General features: G+C 34.5%; 1 protein-coding gene across 1 annotated transcript; it reads left to right on the top strand.

Annotated features, from left to right (window-relative positions):
* The first annotated feature begins 233 nt into the window (after positions 1 to 233).
* Positions 234 to 19,572, top strand: LOC124373555 (adenomatous polyposis coli protein-like). The gene is made up of 11 exons (XM_046831917.1): positions 234 to 417; positions 2,290 to 2,429; positions 4,731 to 4,852; positions 5,610 to 5,689; positions 6,884 to 7,020; positions 13,266 to 13,374; positions 13,605 to 13,716; positions 14,356 to 14,459; positions 17,912 to 18,031; positions 18,599 to 18,741; positions 19,449 to 19,572. The coding sequence occupies exons 1-9, from the start codon at positions 234 to 236 to the stop codon at positions 18,016 to 18,018; spliced, it is 1,095 nt and encodes a 364-aa protein (XP_046687873.1). The 3' UTR covers positions 18,019 to 18,031; positions 18,599 to 18,741; positions 19,449 to 19,572.
* Positions 19,573 to 25,712: the final 6,140 nt, after the last annotated feature.

The raw sequence follows: 25,712 nt of genomic DNA, 5'->3' as shown, positions 1-25,712 counted from the left end.
AGGAGAATGTATTATATGTATTCTCATTTTTAGTTAAAAGATGTTTGGTATATGTTTTCTTGTTCTTAGTGAAATATGTTTTTGATATACTTTACAGTTACTCATATTTTATGATTTCAAACAGAGAAATCTTGAGGGAACACAACTGCATTCCACACCTCTCTCCAACAGCTAAAGTCTGGCCTCGCAGACAGTAGTGTCAAAATGCCTGTTGTACATTGTGGAATTTGGAGATGGCAACCAGTGCGCAAGACCGACCAGAGGACGTTGTGGGACCTCGGTGCTGTCCCCATGTTTTGCGTTCACTGGTGCACTCAAAACACAAGATGATTAGCATGGGGTCAGCAGCTGCACTCAAGAATCTAGCTGGGCAGCCATGCCCTGAAAGCCGATATCATGGGATAGGGCTGTCCAGAGGTGAGGAGTGTAATGTGAAAGTGTTATTAACACTATGTAATGTATGTTGTTATGTGGTTTATTAACAACGAAAGAATTTTAAACTGTTGTTTATAGATTAAAACTACTGCCCATTGAACTATAAATCCCCCAGCAGAAAAAGAAAATATAAAAAAAAAAAAAAATAAAACAATTTGGAGTGCCCTACGTGCTGCTTGAGTAAACCCGATTGCCGTGCGGCAAGTGCTGTCACGCTAAACATCTTTATAATAATGTCTAGCGTGATGAATGAAATCTCAACTTGAATAGTGAATGCAGATCTAGTGGAATAAATAAGAAACAGTTTTAAATAGTTTTTGTTGTTCCCATTAGATCACAGTTGTTCTTTTATTTAATTCTTTCAGACACAGTTGATGGTAACTTCCAGCATATGAGTGTATTCAATCAGTTGTTCTAAGTAACCTCACTTTCACATTACCGTGTCGGCCTTGATTCTAAACGTTTTTGTTGTGGTTTACCAATAGCAGTAAATAACATGGGTCTATTGTGTGTAATTACTGGATTACGGTAAAATGGTGGTGAGAAATTTTTTGGCTAAGATGCTTCCCTGAGACTTTCTGCTCTGTAATTTTCTTACCACCATACCTACTACAGATAAGAAAGCACAAGCGACCGGAAGAGAGCATGCATACATGTGGCAGATAGACCAACGTTGGGACAGCACCGATGTGCCGGGATTGCGACGTTCCACTTTGTGTGACAGGCTATATTTGGACCTCTTACATACTAAGTTTTCTGAGGAGATTTATACTGTTACTGCTAACTTGTACCTAACCTGTACCTTAGTATGTTTATGAGAAAATCTGAATATTTTTATTATCTTATATTTTAAGTTTTGGGGGGGGGGGGGGGGGGGGGGGGGGGGGGGGGGGGGGGGGGGGGGGGGGGGGGGGGGGGGGGGGGGGGGGGGGGGGGGGGGGAGGGGGGGGGGGTGGGGGGGGGGGGGGGGGGGGGGGGGGGGGGTAAATATAATAACTTTAGTGCATAATTAGATAATGTTCTGTATAAATCAAAAAAAAACCTCAAAAGTTTAATTGAGTGTTTTTTTCATAACTATACTATATATACTGCAGTAAACCCAAATCACCTAAAAAAATATCAAAATAACAAAAAATTCATTGTTTAAGCAGGCACTCTGAGGAAAACCCCACCAGTCAAAGCGTTAAAAGTTGTCATGTGAACTACTGAGTTTGGACCAACAAATTTTTATTTTATTTTAACTACAGTAGTAAATTTGTTTGTTTTCTTACTGGTTGCGTAAAAAGTTTCTGGTCCAATTGGATTACTGGACACCCTGTATGGTAAGGTTATTTAATCTTCTAATCTGCCAGTAGAAATTTTTCATAGTGCCCACACAGTATTCACAACTTTTCCTATTGGTTACTAATTTCTATTCCATACTTTGATATTTTTTTATAGGAGGGTAAGTATGATGTTCGTATAGTTAAATATGTAATAAAAATATATGTTTTCAGCACTTGATTTGGTATTATTACTGTATTGGCGAGTTGTCTTCTTATTATTCAGTGTGAAGGGGTATTTTAAAGCTCAATGTTTAATACAAAGAGGGAATATTTACTATCGTAATCCAGGTATTATTAGGGTAAATAAAGAAGTTAATACAAAATTTAATAAAAGTAATTCAACGCAAACAAATTATTTAATCTTCCAAGGACTATTTTCTTAGAAGAGTCCACATTGTAAAGTGTTCTATGTCTAACTGCTACTCTGTAGTCAAGTGAATTTGTATACACAGGCATGGCCGACTCTTGCATCCGTCCGCAAGCGACGTTTGCTTGTAGAGCAGGAGCTGATAGATATCTCACGCTTTAGCAGAGACGTCGTGTGTGATCAAAACCATTGAGGCCTGTAGAGCGGTTGGGACAGTCGGGAGTCTGGTGGTGACCAGCACACAGTCCGATAACATCTTTGACAGGAACAGGACCATCTGTCATCGATCTGGCTCTTTACAGGTGAGTACTCAGTAAATACAGATTTTGGGAGAATTGACTGTTGAGGTTTAATTTAAAAAATGTATTTGAGTTGTTAGAAGGGATTTATAAATTATGGAGTTTAAAAGACTGTTTTTTTTATATATATGGGCCTTGTTATATTACAGGCAATTAACTTAAATTAACTTAAACTTTTATATACCCTTCTAAAACTAAGAACCAACATAAGTTTCAAACTCAAAATAAGAATTTGCTGGGATACAACTATTAAGGACCTGCAAGTTCTATTTTTGTGAGTACATACAATCATTATCAATAAACTATCTTTTCAATAACAAAAAAACTCAAAAAAAAATGACTGTAGCTAGTGCCCACATACCTTAAATATATTTAAACCCCCTTTTTTAATATTCAAAAATCATTATCTAAAAAGTTAAGATAAAATATTTGAAATTGCTGAATAAACCTCGATAAACTTACAATTTGAAAGAATAATAATAATGCACTTGAAACAAAAAACATCAATAAATGTACTTCGAACAAAAATCAATATATAAAAGATTGGTAGAATATAAATTAAAATAATAAATACCACACATAACTAATAAAAATATTTGTTAATATTCACATAAAAGTTTTATTTTACAATAAAATAACTGATGATTTACTTAGAGCCTAGATCAGTTATGATCTGGAAACGCAAAATCATTTGGTATAAAAAGTAATTTCAAAGTTTTTGTAATCAAACCAAATAATATTATTTAACAAGTAAGAATGAAAAAAAATACAATTTGATTTCTAAATTAATAACAGAGATCATAATTCAAAAACCCGACTTGGTGATATTTTTTGTCTTTTGTGAAGTAATGGCTATTTTTAAAGTTGGGTGCAGTACTCATTTTTACGTAGTTAGTAAACGTGATATTTATGGATTGCAAGTGACTTTTAGGGAATAATCATTAGTGCAATTAGCGATTGTGTAGAATGGGGTGAATATTGTAATTATGATTCCAATAGTGCTGAAAACGATTCCAACAGATTAAAGACTGTGTCGGTTAGCAGCACCGTCTTGGAGCACTGCATGGATGTCAGCGTAACGTTCTGCTATAGTCTCAAAATTCTTCTGAGCCTTTTGCATTACTAAAAACTTCTAAAGGTACTTAATTCAAATTTGGGAATGGATCATGTAGTGCCTTACATGTATTATAAAAATACTGACAACATTTTGTTGTGTAAACTCGTTTAAAACCCCACTTTTGTGGGCACAGCCACTCTGAAAAACCCACCTTTAAAAATGTTAAGCTGCTTGTACACTGTCAAGAATTTGCACAAGTTTTGTGTCCTGCAGTCCTAGTTGCTAGTCTAAACGGGGGGGTCAAGAGCTCTCGCAAGCCCTATCGGACAGTTGTACATGAGAATCGGAGAGTGGTGTTGGCAGTAAAATTTTCAGTTCTAAAAGTTACTGATATATTACTGTTGTGTGTGAACAGAGTTTGCATTGACTCTCATAACAACCAGTGACAGCAGCTGTCACAAGCACTTGTGACACTACAAAAAAAGTTTATTCTCACTCAAATTATGCGACTGCAGTTGCACAAGTCCTTGTGCAATTTACTCACCAGTGTAAAACACAGCCTAAACATTCTATTTCTCAACTAGTTGCTAAATATACTTATTTCATTGCTATTTATCATGTTTAAATTCACTTAAATTATACTTTTATGGTGTTAATATAGAATGGTGCAACTTCTAAAATAAAATTAAGACAAAATTTTGCTTTCTTTGACCTTTTTCCAGTACAATTGACAAGTTGTGTCTCAAAATCTCTTCAACCATTAGTCCCTGATCCCCAGTTTCTCAGTGGGTGTGGTGGCTGAGTGTGTGGGTGCCTTAGAAGCCTGACCATTGACAGACAAGTAGCATAACAGCTAACATTTATTACAGTTTAATAAAAAGTAATTTCGTTTGTGTGTCCAAAAAATAGTTGGTTATTAGAGGAAATCAACTGAAGCAATTGGATTCCTATTTGTATAATCCAATAGTTAATTGACTGTCAGTGTTACATGCTAATTGATGTTGTGATATATATCACGTGTCAGGCTGCTATATTTTTTTTCACTTGAATGTAGACAAATCTCATAGACCTTTAACATTTAATTTATCTCACTATTGCAATTTGCAGTAGGGTCTCTGTGTTCTTGCAGTGTCTGAAAAATTAAACCTGTATTTTGTATCATAGTAATAGGAAAGAAGGTTTAGACAGTGTTTTAAACTGTAAATTATGTGGAAATGGAGGTTGCGTCAGTATGGTATTTTTAACAGCTGGGTCAAGGGCAGCGTGTCAAGGAGACAGAGGAGAAGCCACAACCAGAAGCTTTGATGGAACGACTAACACTGGAAGAGACTCCACTCACTTCCGATCAGCCTGTCAACAATAGTCTCAAGTGAGTCCATTTGTTATCTCTAGTGAGTATTTTCTTACTTACAGTCATATTATACTCTTGGAATTGATTTTCATCAGAGATTAAGATGTTTAAATGACTGGTTCCTTAACTTTCCCTCCCCTCCAATGAAAAAGGAAATCTATTCAATAAGTCATCGACATTGTTATCTTCTGGATGCTCTATAAAATTAAACTTCTAATGTTTATAAACACTGTTCTGAAATTCCAGTGACGAAGGGAGGGAAGAGTATCTCCAAATGCCTTGGTCAACTTTTTTAATGTGTTCCTGATAAAATGAGAGAGTTCATTTATGCCAGGAAATATACAGTGTGCTCTTAAAATAACCAAAAAGTCATTCTAGTCAAATGTGTTCTAACTTTTATTCGGGTGTATTTTATGTGTTGTTAACATTTAGTTTAAAATGCATTAAAGGATAAACAAGTGATTTTGTTGATTTTAGTACATTTTTAATTAGATGAGCTGAAAAATTAGCTTTGTGTACTACAGGGGTAATCTACCAATCTGGTATGACAAGCATGGAAGCTAAAATGTTAATATATTGATATTAAAAGTGTTATCTAGATTTTGATATTTTGGTCACAGTCTTGTGTTTTTTTTTGTGTCTTATTTTAGTATTTTAATTCTCAAAACACAGGCAGTTATTAATAGAGTGTTTTATAATCAGCCTTAAATTATATTCAACTAAAACCAGCACTTATTACCGTCTTTTCTTTAAAAGATGCCAAATTTTCCAATAGGTATACCGAGCAGGAAACTCCACCCATTGCTGACCAGACAGAGCAACCTGTGAACTACAGCCTCAAGTACCCTGAGGAAGGCAAGTGTGGTGGGGGGACAGAGCAGAGGGAAAGAGTGGAGAGAGTAGTATTCAGTCCCCTCCGCCCAGGACTATGCCGAGACTGACCTGGACCAGCCTACTGACTACAGTCTCAAGTATAGCGAGACTGCCGAACAAGCAGAGGTGGAATCAAACCATCTGGTGATAGTGAGTAGTGTGAACATGTTTGTTCAATTTTGTAGAATAATGGTAATATTGTATTCTTTCTAAAACTTAATTTATAATTTGTGACTGAATTAGTGTGTTGTGGATTTTATTCAATTTTTTAGTATAGTTGAGTGAGTGTATTAGAACTGCGTAAGCTGGCGATGTGTGAGTGTTTCTTTGCTGATATAATGTTGGGCTGACTGGTGCAATGATGTTATCAAGATAAAACTGTTGTGGGGTGTTAATAGAAACACACCAGCAGTGATATAATGTTATGTTTTTTATACTGATTTATACTGAAGTTGCTGTTTGAAGACCAAAATTAGTCTTGAACATATGAGATTTTAGCCAGTACTATTTGGCTTGGTATTTAGAGTTGTTTGTTTGACAATACAACTGAACATTGAGTAAAATGACTTTACTGACTACATAAATTTATAGAAACAGAAGTTTGCATTCATCCCACTTTTCTGTACTAAACAGTAATCCTTGGAAAGGTTTAAGAGACAAAAGAGTTTATAGAGTAATAGAATGGGTAAAGGCAATTTATGAATATGTATTAGTGAAAGCTATATGAGAGTCAGAGACTTTAGATGGAGTTAGTTTGGTCAAGCAAAGGCCAAGAAGACTTATTCAAAACTTGAAGTTATTTGCATTGGACAATGGAAATAATTTTATTCTGAGTCAACTCACGTATGTATTAATATATCCTATTTTTTCACAAATTTAGGACATACTTGGCATACATCTGTCAAATGATTTCAATGGTGTTATGTCTTTATAAAATATAACCTAAGATACACAATTAACCTAATTCCAAGTCAGAACATTCTCAAGAAAACATTTATTCCTTGAAATGATTTCTGGTTTTGTCTTCCTCTTGGGGGCCGGCCAGTGATTGCATAAGGGACTGGATGGCATGGAGTGACAATTTTTCTGTAGAGAATTGAGGTGAATTCTATGGGTATAACATACAAATTTGTGATTACAACAGGTACTGTATACGCAGAAACTGACTTGGACCAGCCAACAGGACTACAGTCTGCGCTACGCAGAAGAAGATACAGAGAAACCCAAGACCTATTGTACCGAAGGGGACCCCATATAATTTCTCCACTGCTACATCACTCTCAGATCTATTGACTCCAGACACTAATAATAAGGTTTCTATGCTAGCTATTTCTTATGACTTACTTTCCTGTACCTGTATTTTAGGTCCAGGTATAACGAGAATATATTTTTTAAGATAGTCTATATAACCATCACGTTTTATCTTATTTCTGTTCAGAACTATTTATTATTTAGTGTATTTTTCTCATTTTTACAAGCAGTTTTATATTGCTCTAATCATATTAGCTAAACAAACTACTCAACAGTAGTTCTTTGCATATTGATTTTTTAAAAAGATTACCTTTCTCAATCATTGGTTTTAGTATGAGAGCATAACAGAAAATCGATTACTTTTTCGCTCTGTAGCCACTAGGGGCAGGACTAATCGCGGTCATTTTGATGTCCGGGCGTTTCTTCGTTCATTGGCTATCCAGTCGTGCTAGTGAGAGGTTACTGTTCCTCTTTGTTATTTTAAAATAGTGGTTTAAAGTTTTTGACGCAATTGAAAATCCCGCAAGTTGTGAAGTACGGTTAGTTAGTAATTAGGTTTTTGTTGGCTAAGTACAATAAACTAATTGAAGATTGATTGTCAACTCTGTGAAGTCTATGGGAACGATGTGATTACCAAAGGTGGAGTGCATAAGTGCCATTTCTATTTTAGGAGGGATGTGTGGAGAAGGGCATCTATTAACCATGTACTCCAGTGCCTTGAAAGCCAAGTCATTTTCAGCCACTGAACATAGGTTTATTTTTTTTAAAGTGGTACAATTTTAATTTTTTCATCAAAAGAAAATGCATCTGTCTGTTTCTTTCTCATAATTTATTCTTTCAAGGAAAAATACTCTTTTGAACTGATAGTGATTTTTTTAAATAAGTAGTTGGAGTTAAGAAGGTTCTTGTATATACTTTTTTAAGTTTGATGTTTTATAATTAACACTTTGTACCCTGGGCCCTTAATACATGTCTCATCATTGGTTCAGATTGTTTTAATATTTTAATATATTGAAATGAAATGAAATATTTTTATAGTCATTAATCAACAGTAGTTGCAAATAGACATAGTCAAACTTGTAAGCCTTAGTGTATCCTTCCTTAATCTTAGATATTAAAGGTTACATGTCAAATTATATGGGTCAAAATAGAATACATCTATAGTCAACAAAAGTGAATAAGATATTGTAAATCTACTTTTAAAATGTATAACAATAAGTGTAACAAGTTAAAAACATATAAAATGAATAAAACCTATAAATAAATTAAACACACACAAATAAATACAAAGATTAAAAGTAAAAAAACACATATTTACATAATATCTTGGATTAAAATTTTATAGAATAGAAATTCCCATTTTCAAAATTCAGCTACACTATAAAATGCTTGATTAATCAGCCAATTTTTAATTTTTGTTTTAAAAGTGTTAATTGGAAGATTTCTAATATTCAAGGGCAATTTATTAAAAAGTTTTATACAAACAAAGCTAAAAGACTTTTGGGTTTTTACTCAGTTCTAGCATATCTTACATCCAATAGATCTTGACGTCTGGTATTGTAACAGTGGATTGAAACCTCTTGAAACAAAAACTATTTAAGTTTTCCTTGACATGGGTGAGGACTGTAGAAGATAAATAGACTAGGTAATGTGAGTATTTTAATGCTCAGGAAATATAGTTCGACATGAATCTCTATCCCCCAGACCTTTTATACACCTGACCACTTTTGTTTGCCACATGGAAAACTTCTTGAGCTCCACTGGAATTACCCCAAAGAGTAATACCATAAAGTAAACGTGAATGAAAAAAATGCATAGTAAGCTTGGGTCACTAAATCTAAATGAGTACACATTTTTAATTTACGGATCAGAAATAAAAACTCTAGAAAGGCAAGTACATAAATGCTTTGTATGAATGTCCCACATAAATTTAGAATCCAAATTAATTCCAAGAAGTTTAACTGTCTTATGAAGAGTAGATTTACTTAAACTAAAGATGATTTCTTCAGTTTTATCATTATTTAAGATAAGCTTATTGGATGAAAACCAAAGATCACAACGCTCTTTCATATAATTAATGACCAATTCATTACGTTCTCGATCAGGACTAGATGTATAAAGCGTGGTGTCATCGGCATAAAGAAGGCACTTTTCTGGAAGAAAATTAGGTAAGTCATTTACAAAAATTATGAAAAGGAAGGGACCAAGGACAGAGCCCTGTGGAACCCCCCTCGTCACCATCCTCAGGTCCGATCTTTGGTCTCCAAGTTTTACAAATTGTGGACCTGTATACCAAATAAGATTTCATTAAAAGATAATTCAACATTCTCCAAGCCATAGAAATTAAGCTTTTTCTAGAAGTTCTTTATGCGGAACAAGGTCAAAAGCTTTACTAAGGTCTAAAAGTAATGTTCTAGTTTCTTCGTTGTGTGTTCAAAACCCTCCATAAACATTGAAAACCAGATTTTTCTACCGCGCCTTAAATAGTAGATAATCCTCTTCTAAAATCCAAAACTGAGCAGAAGTGAGAAAATGGTTTGTTTCAAAATAGGTTTTCTAACTGATCGATCCTTAACTGGACTCTATCAGCTATTAGTGTTATTTCAGCAGTTATATGAATATATCATACTATGTATCATTTTAAAAGGAGATGTATAAGGTTTTTTTAAATATATGTATATTTTATAACAAGTTATTTAAAAAATGAAATTATCACATGGACTTGAATACTATGTAAAAATGTAGGCACAAAATACATATGTAGCTACATTGCTTTTTTGTCCAAGTAGTTGGCAATTTACAAAAATGTGCATATTTCTTTTCTGAAACGTAATCCTTAACCCTTTGACGGCCACGGGCCGATATACTATCTCTCGGATTTTTTTCCGAAACGGCCGTGAGCCGAGAGATATCGGCATAGAAAAATCAGTTCGAAAACGGCATTGCACCGAGAAATCGGCACCCTTCATTTGATTAAATTATTCCCTTACCTCTTTATTTTTAGTTTGTAATATAATATCAAACGAAACGTAAAAATATATCCTTTCAAATTATTATAAAATGTTTTCACTTTTTTTTTTTGTTCAGTAGAAAGATGCAATTCAGAAGGCAGTGACGTATCAAACAAAATGTTCGGTTCTCTTTGGTAGCAGCTGTTTGTTTGTTGTGGCTTTGTACACTTGGTTTTTGCTCTTAGACGTTGTTGGTGTGAGGTTATGTTACGTTTGCTGTGAAGTTTAGTAATGTTTCTTTTCTGGTTTAAATTTAGCAATGAGTAACAAAAGACGTCGTGAAGCATCGCCTGTAAGTGAGGACACGTTGTTTTCCTGTCTTCAAAATGCTAATGTAAGGACTAAATAGTAATGAAACTTCCAATTACGATCTCTCTTCTTCTGAAGACAGCACTAGTGACTTGGACGATACGGACGATGATCCTACATTCGATCCTGCCAGTTTAGGACCGTCTACATTACAAACAAACCAGATTTGGTCTGCCCCTACAAACTAGGCCTAGACTTTTTGATGTGAGTTCTAGTTCTGATTCTGAGCAAAATGTTAGCTTAGGCCCTAGTGTTACAAATACTCCAAGGCCTAGAGGTAGGCCTAAGGGTAGTACTAATGCTACTCCTAATGATAGTGACTTAGCCTACTCTCCAGAAAGAATATGGGTTCCTGTCAGTGAAAATGATGATTCATCTATTAGGCCTAACCATGATTTTTCATTCAATGAAATTCCTGGTCCAAGACATTGCCCACCTCCAGACTCAGCTCCCATTATGTACGTGCTGCTGCTTTTTTCTCACTAATAACCTTATTGAAAATTTTGTTACCGAGACCAACCGCTATGCTCAAGATGCCATAAAATAGTAGTGGAATGAACAGGGTATGGGAAAAAAGTTTCTTTTGCGGAAATGAAAACTTTCATAGCAGCAAATTTGAATATGGGACTGAATAAAAAAACCTTCTATAGATATGTACTGGAGCTCTTCTTTCTTTTCAGGTTACACCATGGTATTCTCGATTGTTCAGCAGAAATAGATTTGAAGATATTTTAAGATTTTTAAGGAATTAAGGAAATTTTAGGATTAGCTTATAGAGAGAAGTCATCTCAAAAAAGTCAGGTGATTCTTGTGTCTTCTGATAGCCAAAGCTGCTAACGTACAAGTAAGCAGGAGTAAGGGAACAAAAGTGGTAATAAAAACAAAACCATACATGATCAACCAGTATAATAAATTTATGGGTGGGATCGACACCACGGACCAGATGTTATATTCATATCTAGACGAGAGGCGTACCGTAAAATATTGGCGTAAGATCACATTCAATATTTTGTCTAGAATGATTTTGAATTCTTATATTCTATACAAAATGAACTGCAAAGACAAACCTAAGTCACGTTTGAATTTCACAATAAATGTTATTGAGACACTTGTTCAAGACTGGCTAATTGCTAAGAACATTCCAGCTAATTTAGGAGGAGGTGATGGCCAAATGCCCCTTAGTCGGTTTGGAATGGATAAGATTCCTGAAAAGAAAGAAAATTGCTGTGGTCTGCAGTACAAAAAAATCAAAGAAGGAGAACAAGACTGCATTGTTTAAAATGTACCAAAGGAGTACATGCAGAGTGTTTCCATAAACACAAATGTGCATAAAGAAGCACAAAAGATCGTGTAAATAGTGTATATAGATTTGTTAACTATAATTATTATTACTATACATTTTTAAATGTTCATGTATAAAGTGTTTGAAGACAATTGTGTAAACAAGAGAAAACTATAAGGTGACCATTGTACAGTAATACACATGGCCTATGGACAAACAAGGAGTTACAAGGTAAACACTTGTTATATCGAACTTTCATGTTGATTCGCATGGTGTGCTGTGTTGTAGTTTTCAAGAAAAATATTTCCAAAAAACTTTATTTCTGAAGACATTCATATGATTTTTTCTATATTTGTTTGAAAATATGTATACTTTCTTATAATAATAATGGTTTCCTTGAAATATTTTTTTTTATTCTAGTTGTTACCAATCAAACATAAAAAAATTTAAAAAAAATCCTAATACTTTGAAAAAAAAATAATAAAAAAGTTTAATTGTTACAAAAATATATTTTGATGCTTTTTATATATACTACTAAATAAAACAAAACAAACATCACTAAGATACTACTATTTATAGATGAGTTACACCAGTGTTTGTAGGAGTGTGTCGAAAGTGCCATTTTGAGGCTGGCCTTTTTGGCAAGTAATCTGGATATAATGGCTGGGGTGTTTAGAAGTACAAATGAATTTATGGCTTGGCCTTCAAAGGGTTAAAACAAATTATATGAACTTAAAGAATCAATAAACATAACTGGAAAGTTTGAATCATCATCCAAGCATTGAATGAGGCTCAAGCTTTACTCTGGCTCCAGATACGAAGTGTTAATATTGAGCATTGTTTTATATTTTCACATTCATATTAGAAACCAAACTTATATTTTACCTTTATAAAACAAATTTTAATTGCTTTACTTTTTGTAAAGTTTAGTTACAACAGTTAAGAAAAGATATGTTTCAAATTTGATCAAAATTCCAAGAAGACTTTCAAAAATTTCATATTTATAATTTTATGAAGCTTGTATATTTGACTAAGCAGTACGGGCCTAATATCATAGCATTTGGAAAAACTATAAACCAGCAAATTGAAAAACAGTTGGCATCCCGCTGATCATAGCCACCGGTTGCGTATGCAAGTTAACTGTGGATGCTTATTACAATTGTTAGCTGTAAAAGTAAGTATAACTTACTGGGTGCCTTGTACGTCTTTTAGCCTTATAAAGGTTAAAAATAACACACCCACATAACCTAAATGAAACTATGGGTTTATCAATGGTTTTACATTAACTGTTTTACAACATGAATGTGGATACAAAATGCAATATTTAATGATTGCTCATTAATTGTCTAATGCAAGTATGAAATATGTCAAAGACTTAGATTGATATGCAGTTAGGACTTGATGAAAATGCTATGTATGATGAAATGATTCAGTAACATGAATGAATTGGTAACATAGATCAGATATCAGTTGGTATATTCAGAGACAATATTAGGTTGATTTCATGTTATCCATATTTAAAACCATAGTTTATAGTGCATCTCTAAATGTATCAATGCAAGCATGTATATAAAAACCAAATTCATAGACTCTTGATTACTTGGTTACAATTGTGCCTGATCCATATAATTCTTTTAAGTATTAATAATATCATATACTGATTTAGAGCAAGGACATGAGAGTAAGAAACAATGTGTTTGTGCAGTCTCTGGAAGCCAAGAGTGGAGGGCTGTCCCCTGTTGGTTCACTCACCCATGATGACAACATTGTCAGCGTCCCTATACCCAGTCAAGTCAAGGAGGAAAGTAGAGAAGGTACTTAAGTTCACCTTGTTTTATAGTGCAGTTCATATAGTACTAGTTTAGAGAACATTTTAAAAGTAATCACACTCTTAGTAGTTAATTGAAACATTAACAAAAAGCAAATGTATTAGTTCTTTCAAATCTAAAATGTTAGTTTGAGATTATTAATCTGGTTTGAATTCGAACACTGAGTTCTAAAAATTCTAAAAAGTTTTATGGACATGATATGTTTTTGTTTATAGGTAAAGTAGTGACTTTTGAGACTCCCCTCATGTTTTCTCGCTGCAGCTCACTCGGCTCACTCAGCAGCTGTGAACCTCCAGATGACAGAAGTTCTGTTGTCAGTGAATTCAGGTACTGCTCTGAGTCTACATGGAATATAATAGTAATGTATAATTCAGTACACACACAGCACTATTATTAGAACTTGATATTTGTGCCAACTCTAAATAATTTTAAATAATAGAAATTTTGGATGTTCTGGAATTCTACCAAACCAGATTCAGAAAGACTGCTGTAAAAATTGTCATACTGGCATGATCTGTATTTGTCAATCAGTTCTCATATTTTGGCAGTGAAAATTAAAATGGTTTCATATGTCATTTTATATGAATAGTAAATATTTAAAATAATAGTAACTTCATTGAAGTTTACTAATATAATAAACAAGTGTAATAATAATAAGTTGTAATATTATAACATTAAACCTTTAACATTGACAACAAAATTACAAATGGTATAACTGAAAAAAATATATTATAGCAAGCACATCCCAATATAATATTCAGTTATATTGTCCTTTTTTCTTTTAAAACAAATTAAAATATCATGTTTTTGTTACAGCATAAGAAATAAAGGACAAGCCATTTTCAACTTGAAAGCAGTCAAATTTGTTGTTTTTCCCAATAGTTTTTAGATATGAAAAGACTACTCCATGGTGCTATACTTACTATACTTTACCAAACATATTTGTAAGTGTGTGGTGTGTTTCAGTCGCATGACCAGTGGAATGGTATCACCCAGTGAGTTACCGGACTCGCCCACCCAGACAGTCCCTCCTAGTCCTCACTGTGTAAAGCCTCCAATGCCATTGCCAGGTACTGTGTGCAGTACTTTAATGTGTTCTAAGACAGGCTGGAGGGGTAATCTTTATCTTTAACATACACTTGACCAGCAAAATCTCTTTAAAGTTGCCCAGCAAATGTTTTTTCTTTAATTTTCTCTTAATTTTATTAGTATGTTGAACATTTGCATTTACCACAATTTACATGTTGCATATCTCAATTTACCTTCTTATTATATTTAATTATATTTGTTTCACTTATAAAATGTTCTCGCTTTGACGGCCTGCATCAATAGTATAAGTGAGAAACTGTATATGCGACTGAAAGTTTTCTGCTGTTTATTTATCCCCAAAATCACTATATTCGTGTTTTTGTATGTTTTATTCTATCCGGGAGCTGTAATCAGGAAAAAGAGAAAGTGCAGAGAAGTTTACAAAGAATTACATATTTACACGCAAGGAAAGACACGACTTCACTCTAGCGTGCAAACCGCTCGTGACACGACACCAACAATGACCGGCACTTGTCTGACACTAACTCCTCAAAAGACTTCTTTTTTTTCCAGAGACAGCTTTTAAATTTAACATACCTCCTAGTTGGTTCTAATCAAACAACAATCTCTGGTAGCGGATCTGTTGTCTCAGATAAGTTAGGAAATGGGCAGCAAGAAATTGTCATATTTTAAATGTTTGCCAATTCAACATTGAGAGAGGAATGAAATATGAATTTCTCAGTAAAATCTATTGAGTAAACAAAGATAGTTTTACACTAAAGGAAACTTAACATTGTATAAGTTTAAACAAGCTTTGGAAGTATAAAAAGTTTAAATTCTGTGTTTGCTTTTGGAGATATTTTTATGCTATCATACTAAAGGTAAAGGCAATTTTATTTCAAGTGATACTTACTTGATACTTGAAGTCTTCATCGATGACTGGAATTCCAGATAGATTGCGTCAGTTTGGTTGGTTGATCCTGGAAGGTGGGACTAGAAGAGTGGCGTCGCATCCAGCTCAGTGAGTGAATAGAGAGGCCTTTCTATTAATTTGTTGTAGATTTCACTTCTGAACTTTAAACTGTTCAACGCTTTTTTCTCTTCAGGTAGGCTGTTAAAGAGTTTCAATGCTGCTACGGAGAAGAAACACTTTTGGGACTTTGACAGTCTACATTTCGGGATATTCAACGCTTTTGCTCCTCTGGTGTTGTAGTTGTGAACGTCTTGTCTTTGAGTAAAATTCTGCTGGTTATTCTTTACGTACGAGTTTAAAAAGTACTGCCCATATACTGTCAAAAATTCCCAGTCGTTCTATTTGAAGATCGGACGACAGTGGTCCAGGTGTTTGGCAGATGTTAGGGTGCGCATAGCCTTCTTCTGGAGCAGCAATACCTCACCACACATAGGGGCATGTCCCCAGAGAAGCAATCCGTAGGACAGGTGGCTGTGAAAAAGTGCATGGTACACAATTTCAGGTATTTCTCCGTAATTACATGTTTGAGTTTTCCAGAGAAGGAAAACTAACCTGGAGAGCTTTGTGCAGATTTGCGTTATATGCTGATTCCAATCCAGCTTAGGATCAAGCCAAAAACCAAGTAGCTTAACAGCCTCCACATTATCTTCCGGGTTTGTCCGCTTCAAAGTGCACAAGATCTCCTGGGTTTTATCTTCGTTTAATTTAAGCTTGTTTTGCTGCAAACCACATTTTCGCCACAGACAGTAGATCTTCGGCATCTCTGAGAATTTCATCCGTGCACCTTCCTCTTGAGACCAGTGTGGTATCGTCGGCAAAAAGTAATGCCTGGCCGTTTAGTTCTGAGGTCGTTAACTAGGACGATGAACAGCAATGGTCCTAGTACGGAGCCCTGTGGGACGCCGTGCATAATTTCCCTGCTGCTTGATGTTGCGCCACCGATGGAGACTATCTGGCGTCTGTTTTCCAAGTAGTTTTTTTTCCAGGGTCTGTAGAGCAATTTCCTTTATTCCATACTTCTTCATCTTATCAAGTAGGATTCTATGAGGCACACAGTCGAAGACCTTACTCCGATCACATAGCGTTAAGGCCAGCGAATCCCCATCCTCAAAAGGCCCCGATAATTTAAGCAGACAAAAACAGAAAGAGCAGTGGTGGTAGAGCGGTCTCTTCTGAAGCCATGTTGGTGATCTCCCAACAGAAGGTGAGATTCAAAGAAATTTGTCAATTGAGTTTTTAGAATTGTTTCTAGCACCTTAGACATTATCGGGAGGACAGAGATAGGCCTGTAGTTTGCAATGTCTTCTGCATTTCCCTTTTTTAAAGATAGGCACAGCACGTGCAACTTTCAATTTGGCAGGAAAAACACCCTGTCTAAGGCAGCTGTTTATAGCTGTATACAGAGGAACCGCCACAGTATCAATCACCGCCTTTAATACCTTGCATGACACTCCGTAGATGTCAGGGCTACTTGATGCTTTGAAGTTTTTAACAATTTTGACCACCTCTGATGGGGTCACCTCTTTCCATTGGCTGAGGCAAGGGCCCTGGCCATGCTCGGCATTTATAGTTCTAAAATTTAACGGGTCCTGTACTCCAGCTGGTGTGCTTGACACAGTTTCCTCTACAGTGTCGACAAAAAAGTTGTTAAAGGAGTCTGGACTCGAAGAACTGAACAACTTTAGGCTTTTTAGAACTTTTAGGCAAGAGTGACCTCTGGTAGGGAGCCTATTTTCCACAAATAGACCTTGGCTAATTTGTAAGTTTGTGAAGCGTCTTTCCTCAGTGGATGGGGTTTCCAGATCTATGTTGAAATCTCCGCAGACCACAATCTTCTTTTTTCTAAGAGAGAGAGATAACTCAAACAGTCCTCCAGTCGTTCTAAGAAGTCATTGAAAATTTCCATCCGGAGAAACGGTACACCGACATCACGATAACAGAGCTATCCAAGAGCTCCACTGCCGCCAATTCCAGGGTTAATTCTTCACAGAATTGTAGAACATTTATTTATTTTGTAGTTAACTAAGGAGTGTACATACACTGCAGAACCTCCATGTTTGCAGGCTTGGCGGCAGTACACGCTAGCCAACGTTAAATTACAGAGTCTATTGTTATAGCTCACACTCACATTCCCGCAGCCAGTACTTGGTAACACATAAAACATTAGGATCTAAGTCCTCAATAAATAATGACAGAACATTTAGTTTGGTTTTCATACATTGAACATTTAATGTAGCTATAGCTTGGGTACTATCTACAGTTTTCTGAAAGCCTAGGTATCGGGTGTGTTTTTGGCTTAGAGTTTTGTAGGCCTACGCCTAGCCATATACATATATATATATATATATATATATATATATATATATATATATATCCATAGCCAATTTTGTTGTGTTCTTTGCAAGAAACTTCTAGTAGATTAAGTGCGTATCACAGCTAATCTCGGTTTTTAACCACTTTAAACTAGATCTTCCGAAGAGCAATAGTAGCAGTTGAATGTGATGTCCTGCTATGTTTCAGTTGTCAAGCCAGTGAGTGTGTTTGAAGAGAGAGTCTCTGTCTTTAAGGAAGAGAGCACTCCTGTACAATTCTCCACTGCAACCAGCCTCAGTGGACTTGACCTTTGAAGATGAACAACCGGTTAGTTTAAAAAGAAAATGCTACTAATTACTAGTTTTTTTTCATATTTTAAATGAAGCTCTATTGGTTTTATATTTTTCTAGAATTATTTCATTTATCTTTTCAAGAAAAAAATATCACTGATAACTACCAAAGAAAAAAGTGGAAGTTGTAGTGGTTGGCTGATCACTTTGTCCCTTGATCCTGAACATTGTCTCATCCACATAAAATGGCAACATCGTAGTGGCACTTTGTGCATAGTGTCCTTACTATAAACTGTACAAAATTTACAATGAATTTAATCTATTTTAAAATTGTTTGTCCAAAACAATTAATGCATTCATCCATATTAATATGATTTGTTAATGACAGCAACCATTTTAATAACTTTTTGTTTCGTTGAGCAAAATAGTAAAATTACCATACCATTAAATTGTAAAGACATGATACTAGTACTAGTCAAAATTCTTGATAAAAAATATGTGTAACTTCCTGAAATATCTCTGGTAAATATCTACCTCAGTTTCTGTCTGATTTACTCCACATTAGTCATATTTGAAGTTGAATAATTACATTGTTGGTGTTAAGATGGAACCAGTGAGCAAGAGTGAACTACAGCTCCTGAAACAAGCTCCATGTGATCCAACAAATGAGCTGGCCCCAGTAGATGAGGAGGAGGATGAAGATATGTTAGCTGCATGCATCAACATCGGCATGCAGCATAGTAACAGGTACATACTATTTGTCTAGGTCATGATGAATTAACATGGCTCTACTTGGGAGCATAAATTATTGATATCAATGATGGGATAACTGTCATTATTAATCATCAATTGCATTCGTTTAGTATTAAGTGATTAAGAAATTTGTAGATCAGCATCTACAGTATAAAGTTTGTTCAAAAAGTATTCGACTTTATCTTCTATTATTTAAGGAATGGCTCGAGTGACTGTGCTAGGATATAGATGCATTCAGCTTTGTTTGCATGCTCAGGCCGATCACATGACCTAAAACTAAACATTGACTGAAGATGGCTTATCATAGCATGGCCACTCCAAATTTTAGTTGCGTGAACCAGAAAACTTATGTGGTACTCATGGCACTTGCTGTATAAGTCTACGAAGTAAGAATGCATTCCAGGTTTTATACTTCGCTGAAGTAATCTACTTAAATTTCATTGACATACATAACATTTAATATCTCTTGATAATTTAACAAAAGGTATTGATCTAGACTACTTAATAAATTCATTTTTAATTTATTAATTATTTATTTTATTTTAACTGTTATATACATACATTTATAAGATATCAATTGTTTGTCTGTCAATATTAATTGTAAATGTGTGTTTGTCATGTTTATCCTCAGTCAGTGATATTAGTTTTCATTTCTAAAACCTACACAATTTCGGTTTGCTCAACAGAGGATATTATTCTAGGAGGAGTGTAGTAGGAAAGGCTACTCCTGTGGTACGTTGTGTACCCACTCAACGCCCCAGTGGCATCCCCCGCAGTACTGGAATACCGGTGAAGACACCAGCTGCAAGTCCTGCCAAGCCTGTTTCACATTCCTGATTCTGAGGTAGGCACATGTAAATTTTGCTCAGACAAACCACAGAAATCTTGTTTCAGACAAAACCACAGAAATTTTGTTATGCTTAGCTGGATTACATAACTAGAATTCTTTCTATCTTGAGAAAAACATTGGGTGCCTAGCACTCTTAGTGAAAGTCTGGCTGAACAGAAACAAACCATAGGATCAGGAAAGAGAGTTTGTGCTCTCTTAATTGAGTCACTAAGGTGTCTTGGCTCTGAAAAGCATCAGAGCTAACACCTGTTCCATAACTAAGGAGCCTGTTTGGCTCCACTTGACGTCATATTTATGAGTAAAATGTTCATTTTTCCTTTCGTTATATCTTCCTTTCCTGTTTCGTATTCTTTGATTTCCAGCAGTGGTTCTATAAGCAATTTATATTGAGTTTTGCATCAAACTACCTTGGAAGCCTCCTAACCACTCAAAATCAACAAAAAAACAAAATTTAAGCAACAAACAGTTTATTGATAAATTGTTACCATTGTTTTTGTAAATACTGATACACAATCAAATTAGTTTCACTGTCTTTGCATATTTATATTTGTAATGAAACTCATAAACTAAGAAAACCCCCTAAATGTGAAGCAGTGATCTTTAAGTAACAACTCTTCACTGGTGGGCCTTAAACTGTGAAAACCAGCATGCACCTAACGCCAGTTCACACTCTCAGTACTCAACTAAAATCATGGCTAATCCAATAATTTATTTCTGTAATTCTTTAAAAATCAGTTTAAAATAATAATAAATAAAAAATGCCAAATAATCAAAAAGTAAAAAACACTATGATGAAGTATATAAGCACAAAAAACAAATTATTTAGTAAACATTGTTTAATTTCTAATTGTCATAAATACTGCAATTTCCATAAATTTATGAATCATTACTGACCTTCATCAGTCTTTATTTGTAGTGTTGTGGAACCGATTTTGATTTTAAATGAAGTCCATCTTCAGTCACAGGCTGAATGGGAAATCCAACGATCCAAAACGGGTGATAGACAAGTAACATAAGTTATCCTATATACCCATGTAACTGAAAATGATTTAATATAAATCGAAACTGGTCTCCAAGACCCTAAAAATGAGGATGGTTAAGGTGAGTAATCATTTATCTGTTAATAAAACAATCCAGAAGATTTCACTATGAGTTCCATAACAATTTTAAAGCCAAGTGAGTAGTTATTAAAAAAATAGTCCAAAATGCATGTGGTGAGGCAGTCAGGGTTTTCTCAGTATGCTGGTTGAGCAAAACCAACTACTGTGTACAAATTTAATGTAAATTCTTTTTGTTAAAAAGCAAAGTATATTTTGATGTTGATAAATCTTGCAATTGGCCAGTGTTAAAATCATATCCTACATACAATGCTCTATTGCTCATACACATTGTAATAACATGCAAAATAATTTAAAATGATTGTTTTTTTTTAACCTTTTATGTTCGTTTGTTATTACAGTGAATTGTCTCAGCATTATAAAAAACCTAAAGATACCATTTTAGTCTGTATCAGCTTCACCTTAATGAGGTACCTATATGTGTGTTTGCCCAAACAATATCTACCTTTAAGCCATTAATTATGTCAGTCTTTGTCCAAGGTTCTTACACTTCTAACCTTTAAAAATTTTATAAACATCTCAAGAATGTTTGCCTGATGTAGTAAATACGAGGTGTGTCCAAAAAGTATCCGACCTTGACGTCTGGCATTGAACTGACGTTACTCGGCGGCAATGGCAATCTAGTCCCCTTCAAAGTACTCCCCTCCACAAGCCACTACCTTATTCCAACGCTCCTCCCACTTCCGGAAACACTCCTTAAATTCATTTTGCGGAATGGCTAACAGGTCCTTCGTCACGTTTTGTTTTATTTGTTCAACATCGTCAAATCTTTTTCCTTTCAAAGGAATTTTTAATTTCGGAAATAATCAGAAGTCACAAGGAGTTATGTCAGGACTGTAGGGAGGCTGTCGTAGTTGGTTGATGTCAAGTTTGACCAAAAAATGCTGAGTAAGATTTGAGGAATGAGCTGGCACGTTGTCGTGGTTCAGGATCCAGTCACGGCTTGTCCACAGTTCAGGTTGTTTCCTTCGCACTGCATCTCGTACCCACCTTAGGACCTCAAGATAATACTCCTTATTCACTGTCTGGCCTCTTGGACCATATTCGTGATGAACAACGCCGTCCTGGTAAAAAAAACTGTCAGCATTGTCTTGACTTTGCTTCGACTTTGTCTTGCCTTTTTCGGCCGTTGCTCTTCGCGAGTTTTCCACTGTGAAGATTGAGCCTTTGTTCCAGGGTCGTAGCCATAAACCTATGACTCATCACCAGTAATAACTTTTTTAAATAGCCCTGGGTCACTTTTGATCAAATCCAGATTGTCCTGTGCGATTTCAAGTTGACAGTTCTTTTGGTCTTCTGTCAGCAGCCCAGGGACAAATTTTGCCGAAACACGGTTCATTTAATAATCTTAGTGTAAAATGTTACAAACTGACGATTTTGGTATTCCTAAATCTTCTTCCCAGCTCTCGGACAGTCAATCGACAGTTTTTCATTAATTGCTGCACGAACACATTCAACATTTTCAGCATTGAAGGCCTGCTAGATCAGTCATCACTCTCCACTGATATGCGGCCTACTGGTCGGCAGTCAGATACTTTTTGGACAGGCTTAAAATTATAGTCCTGAGTTGTTAAAATTTTAATTTATATGGGATACTGCAAGGAATGCAAAATTTAACAAAATATACAATTTTGTTTAAGTATCAACCTAATTCTTCTTTGTTTTTACTTTTAAAAAAGTGTACTGTTGTAGGAAATTTACAAAAACATATATGTTGCAGTACCACTTAAGATTTAAGCAGTTCCAAAATTGAGAATTGGAACCATCTCATCCCACCAAGAATATTGCAGACATCAACAATAAAAAAAAGGACTTGGTTTCCATGAAATATGTTTAATTGTTGACTAGGATCCAATAACACAAAGTTCATGGAAACTTACAGCATTCAAACTTTGAAACTTTATTGTGATTTTCTAATAATAAGAGAGGTGCTAAATGAAGCCATATATACCATATATTTTTTACTTTAGTTATTTATTTTTATGTTTGTAATCACTGTCCCAAGTTTGACATTTTTACTTCATTGATATACTCTACAGTAGTATGGCATGATTTTACCTGGCTATTGTTTGGCTCTGAACAAAAAGAGACAATAATTACCAATCGTAACCTCTATTTTGGTCTTCTATTTTGAATCACACACAAAATCAGACTCAATTGTTAAAACAACACATACAGTGTGTTCAAAATATCAATTTGTAGTTTCTGAGCAATGTATATTTAATAAATTTATAACTAGTATTTTATTGAGTTTTACTGAACATCAACTTTTGGAACATCCTTTATGTGCTGCCTAAGGCAATTCATCATTAGCAGCTCTCATAATGCATGTATTAGAGGAACGTTATGTTTTAGAACAAAATAAGGATTTTAAATTACTGACATTAATCAATGAAATAGTGGTTTGAATGATCCACCTTTGGTTTTTGGCTACCCTAAGTCTTTTGAATTGTACACCCATGTTTAGATACTCCTAGCTGACCCAAGATTTTAGTTTCATATTTGTACTGAACTTGGGATAATCTTCGCCCAAAAATGTAAAGAAATTCATCAAGCATTGTTTCAAATTTCCCCTAAATCTCATGTTCACAGTTGTGTTGTTGCACAACTTTAATCTTTCTTGGCCTCCAAGCAATTTTTGTAGATAGTTTTTACTGTTTGTTGGTACTAAATCATGTAATTGATAATAAAGTTCCACTGACGGATGGCTGTTTGTTAGGTGCTTGGAGATTCAACAACAGTTTTCCGTACAGAAGATACTCCAGCCAATATCAGCCACGCCACATCCCACTCTGATCTGTCCAACCTTGTGTGCCCTCTCAGACGACTCAGGACCATGACAACATACTGGCCGAGTGCATACCAGTCTGGCATGCCCCAGGTAGATATATAGTTATTACGTATTATCTATCATTAATAGAATTGATAATACAGATTGATTGTAAATACTTTCCTCAGGTCATCTATCACAATGTTCACTCGTGTTTGGTAATATATTCTCACCAGTGTTTCAATCTTATAATAATGAATATGACTATATTTATGACTTGGCTTGTAACTGTAATTATAATTTGTATATAACAACAATTATATACAAATATGATTTGATATGGGGGTGGGAAGAATAAAACTTTAAAGCAACCTAAAATATTTCAATAAAGTGATAACTTATTAGAATATATACAAACAAATATTTATATTTAAAATATTGTTAATGGTTAAAAATTTGCTTTTGTCTTTTTCTTAGTATTTGGCTCCAATGATTTTGAAAACTGGGCCAACTCAACCATTAAAGTGCTCGAAGAAAACAAAAATAAAATCTTAATTTGTTTTCTTGAACCATAAATATCTTCTTCTTCTACTTCCATCATATTCATGGTCACATGGTTCATTTTAAATTCTAAAAACCTCTTTATTGTGTTTATAAAAATGTAGAGGAAACATCAGTTTATCATCAGTTTACATTTTTATAAAGGAACAAAGCAAAGATTAATTTGTGAGGCACCTTCCATGTTCAATCTTGATTAATATTTTTGTTATTTTATAATAGTAAAATAATACAATCTTTAGTTTTGTAGTCAACTCATATAGCTTTTATCAAGAGGTTTTTGGTTTTTCAATATGTAAAAGAAGCTTTTTTCTACTCCAACTATAGTGTTCATCCATCTTGTTACTGGAAATATACCATAATTTCTTTTTCAGATATTAACAATACTTGAAACTTTTTTATTTAACATTACAGATTCTACAAGAGATCAAGCCATTTTTATTAATGTAATATTATATAATCGTCATGTTTTATTAGAGTAAATTTTAAGATAATTGTTGTCATCCTTAAATATTTTTTCATATATAAAATGTGATTTAAGAGTGAAATAATATTCAGTAGAAAATAGAAATGTCCATTAAGTGCTTGAAAGTCAATTTACAAGCCACTTAAGCAGCTACAGGTATGAAAATGTCAAGATCACAATATGTAATTTGGCCGGCGTGTCTGCCATTTATTGTATGTTAGTAGTTAGTATATTGTTGCTGCCCCAGCCCATTCTAATATTCCAAATTATCTGATCATGAATATAATTATGTGTGATGGATACTCACATTGTATTGAAGGTCAGTGATTGAATTTTTAAAGGTGAAGTAGGTTTCATGCAGTCGATATAACTTCTGAAACAAATGACAATAGCAATCTTAAGGTAAAAAATTCAATATTTCTTTTCTTACCACCAACTAAAATATACTTTTATACTATTTACATTTCAGTCTAAGCAAAAATAATGGGTGGGGTAAAAAAGAACATATGTATTTTAAAAATGCAATAAGTGAGTTTATTTTAATAAAACAAACATTTTATTTAATACCAAAACACCAAATCAGGAATCAACTAAATTTGAGAATTGGATATAAAAATTCCGAAGCACTGAATTATTTTTTAAATTACATAGGAAAGATGACGTCCTGCATAATACACATTAAAAGTCTTTTTATAAGTTCTCTGTAACTTTTATCAAAGTGTCCTTTAATACAGTAACAATATCTTTATGTATGTAGCCTTCATATCTTCAAGTGCACAAGATTTATGACAGTAAACTTAATTTCAAGTACCCCTATAAAGAAAAAGTCACTCGATAAATCTTGTGAGTGTGCAGGCCAATGGAGATCGCCAAAATGTGAAATCATGTGATCAGGAAAACATTTCTCTAACGACTTCTATAGATGCATTACTTGTGTGGGCTGTGACTCCATCATGTTGCAACCATATTTTTTCCTGTCGAGGACAACCAAAGCTTCCAAGTTGTGGTTGCAAAAATATGCTTAGAATTTCCACATAAGGTTGAGAATTAACTGTGACAGTTGCACAAGCCATTTAAAAAAATAAGGCCTAACAATACCAATTTTCGAGATGGTTTTTATGCATTTCTTGTGTTTTGTTAGCTGCCCAATCGCGGCAATTCTGCTTTTTTACAGATCCATTTAAATGGATTTGAGCTTCATCA

This window comes from Homalodisca vitripennis, unplaced genomic scaffold, assembly GCF_021130785.1.
Source record: "Homalodisca vitripennis isolate AUS2020 unplaced genomic scaffold, UT_GWSS_2.1 ScUCBcl_5891;HRSCAF=12842, whole genome shotgun sequence".
Classification (NCBI taxonomy): domain Eukaryota; kingdom Metazoa; phylum Arthropoda; class Insecta; order Hemiptera; family Cicadellidae; genus Homalodisca; species Homalodisca vitripennis.
The sequence above is the reverse complement of the archived record's forward strand: the minus strand, read 5'-3'. Positions and strand labels throughout refer to the sequence as shown.

Coding starts and splice junctions, on each gene's coding strand:
- LOC124373555 (XM_046831917.1), top strand. CDS start 234: ATGGCAACCAGTGCGCAAGACCGACCAGAGGACGTTGTGGGACCTCGG. Junction 7,021..13,265: donor CTCCAGACACTAATAATAAG/GTTTCTATGCTA, acceptor GTGTTTGTGCAG/TCTCTGGAAGCCAAGAGTGG. Junction 14,460..17,911: donor GCCTCCAATGCCATTGCCAG/GTACTGTGTGCA, acceptor GCTATGTTTCAG/TTGTCAAGCCAGTGAGTGTG.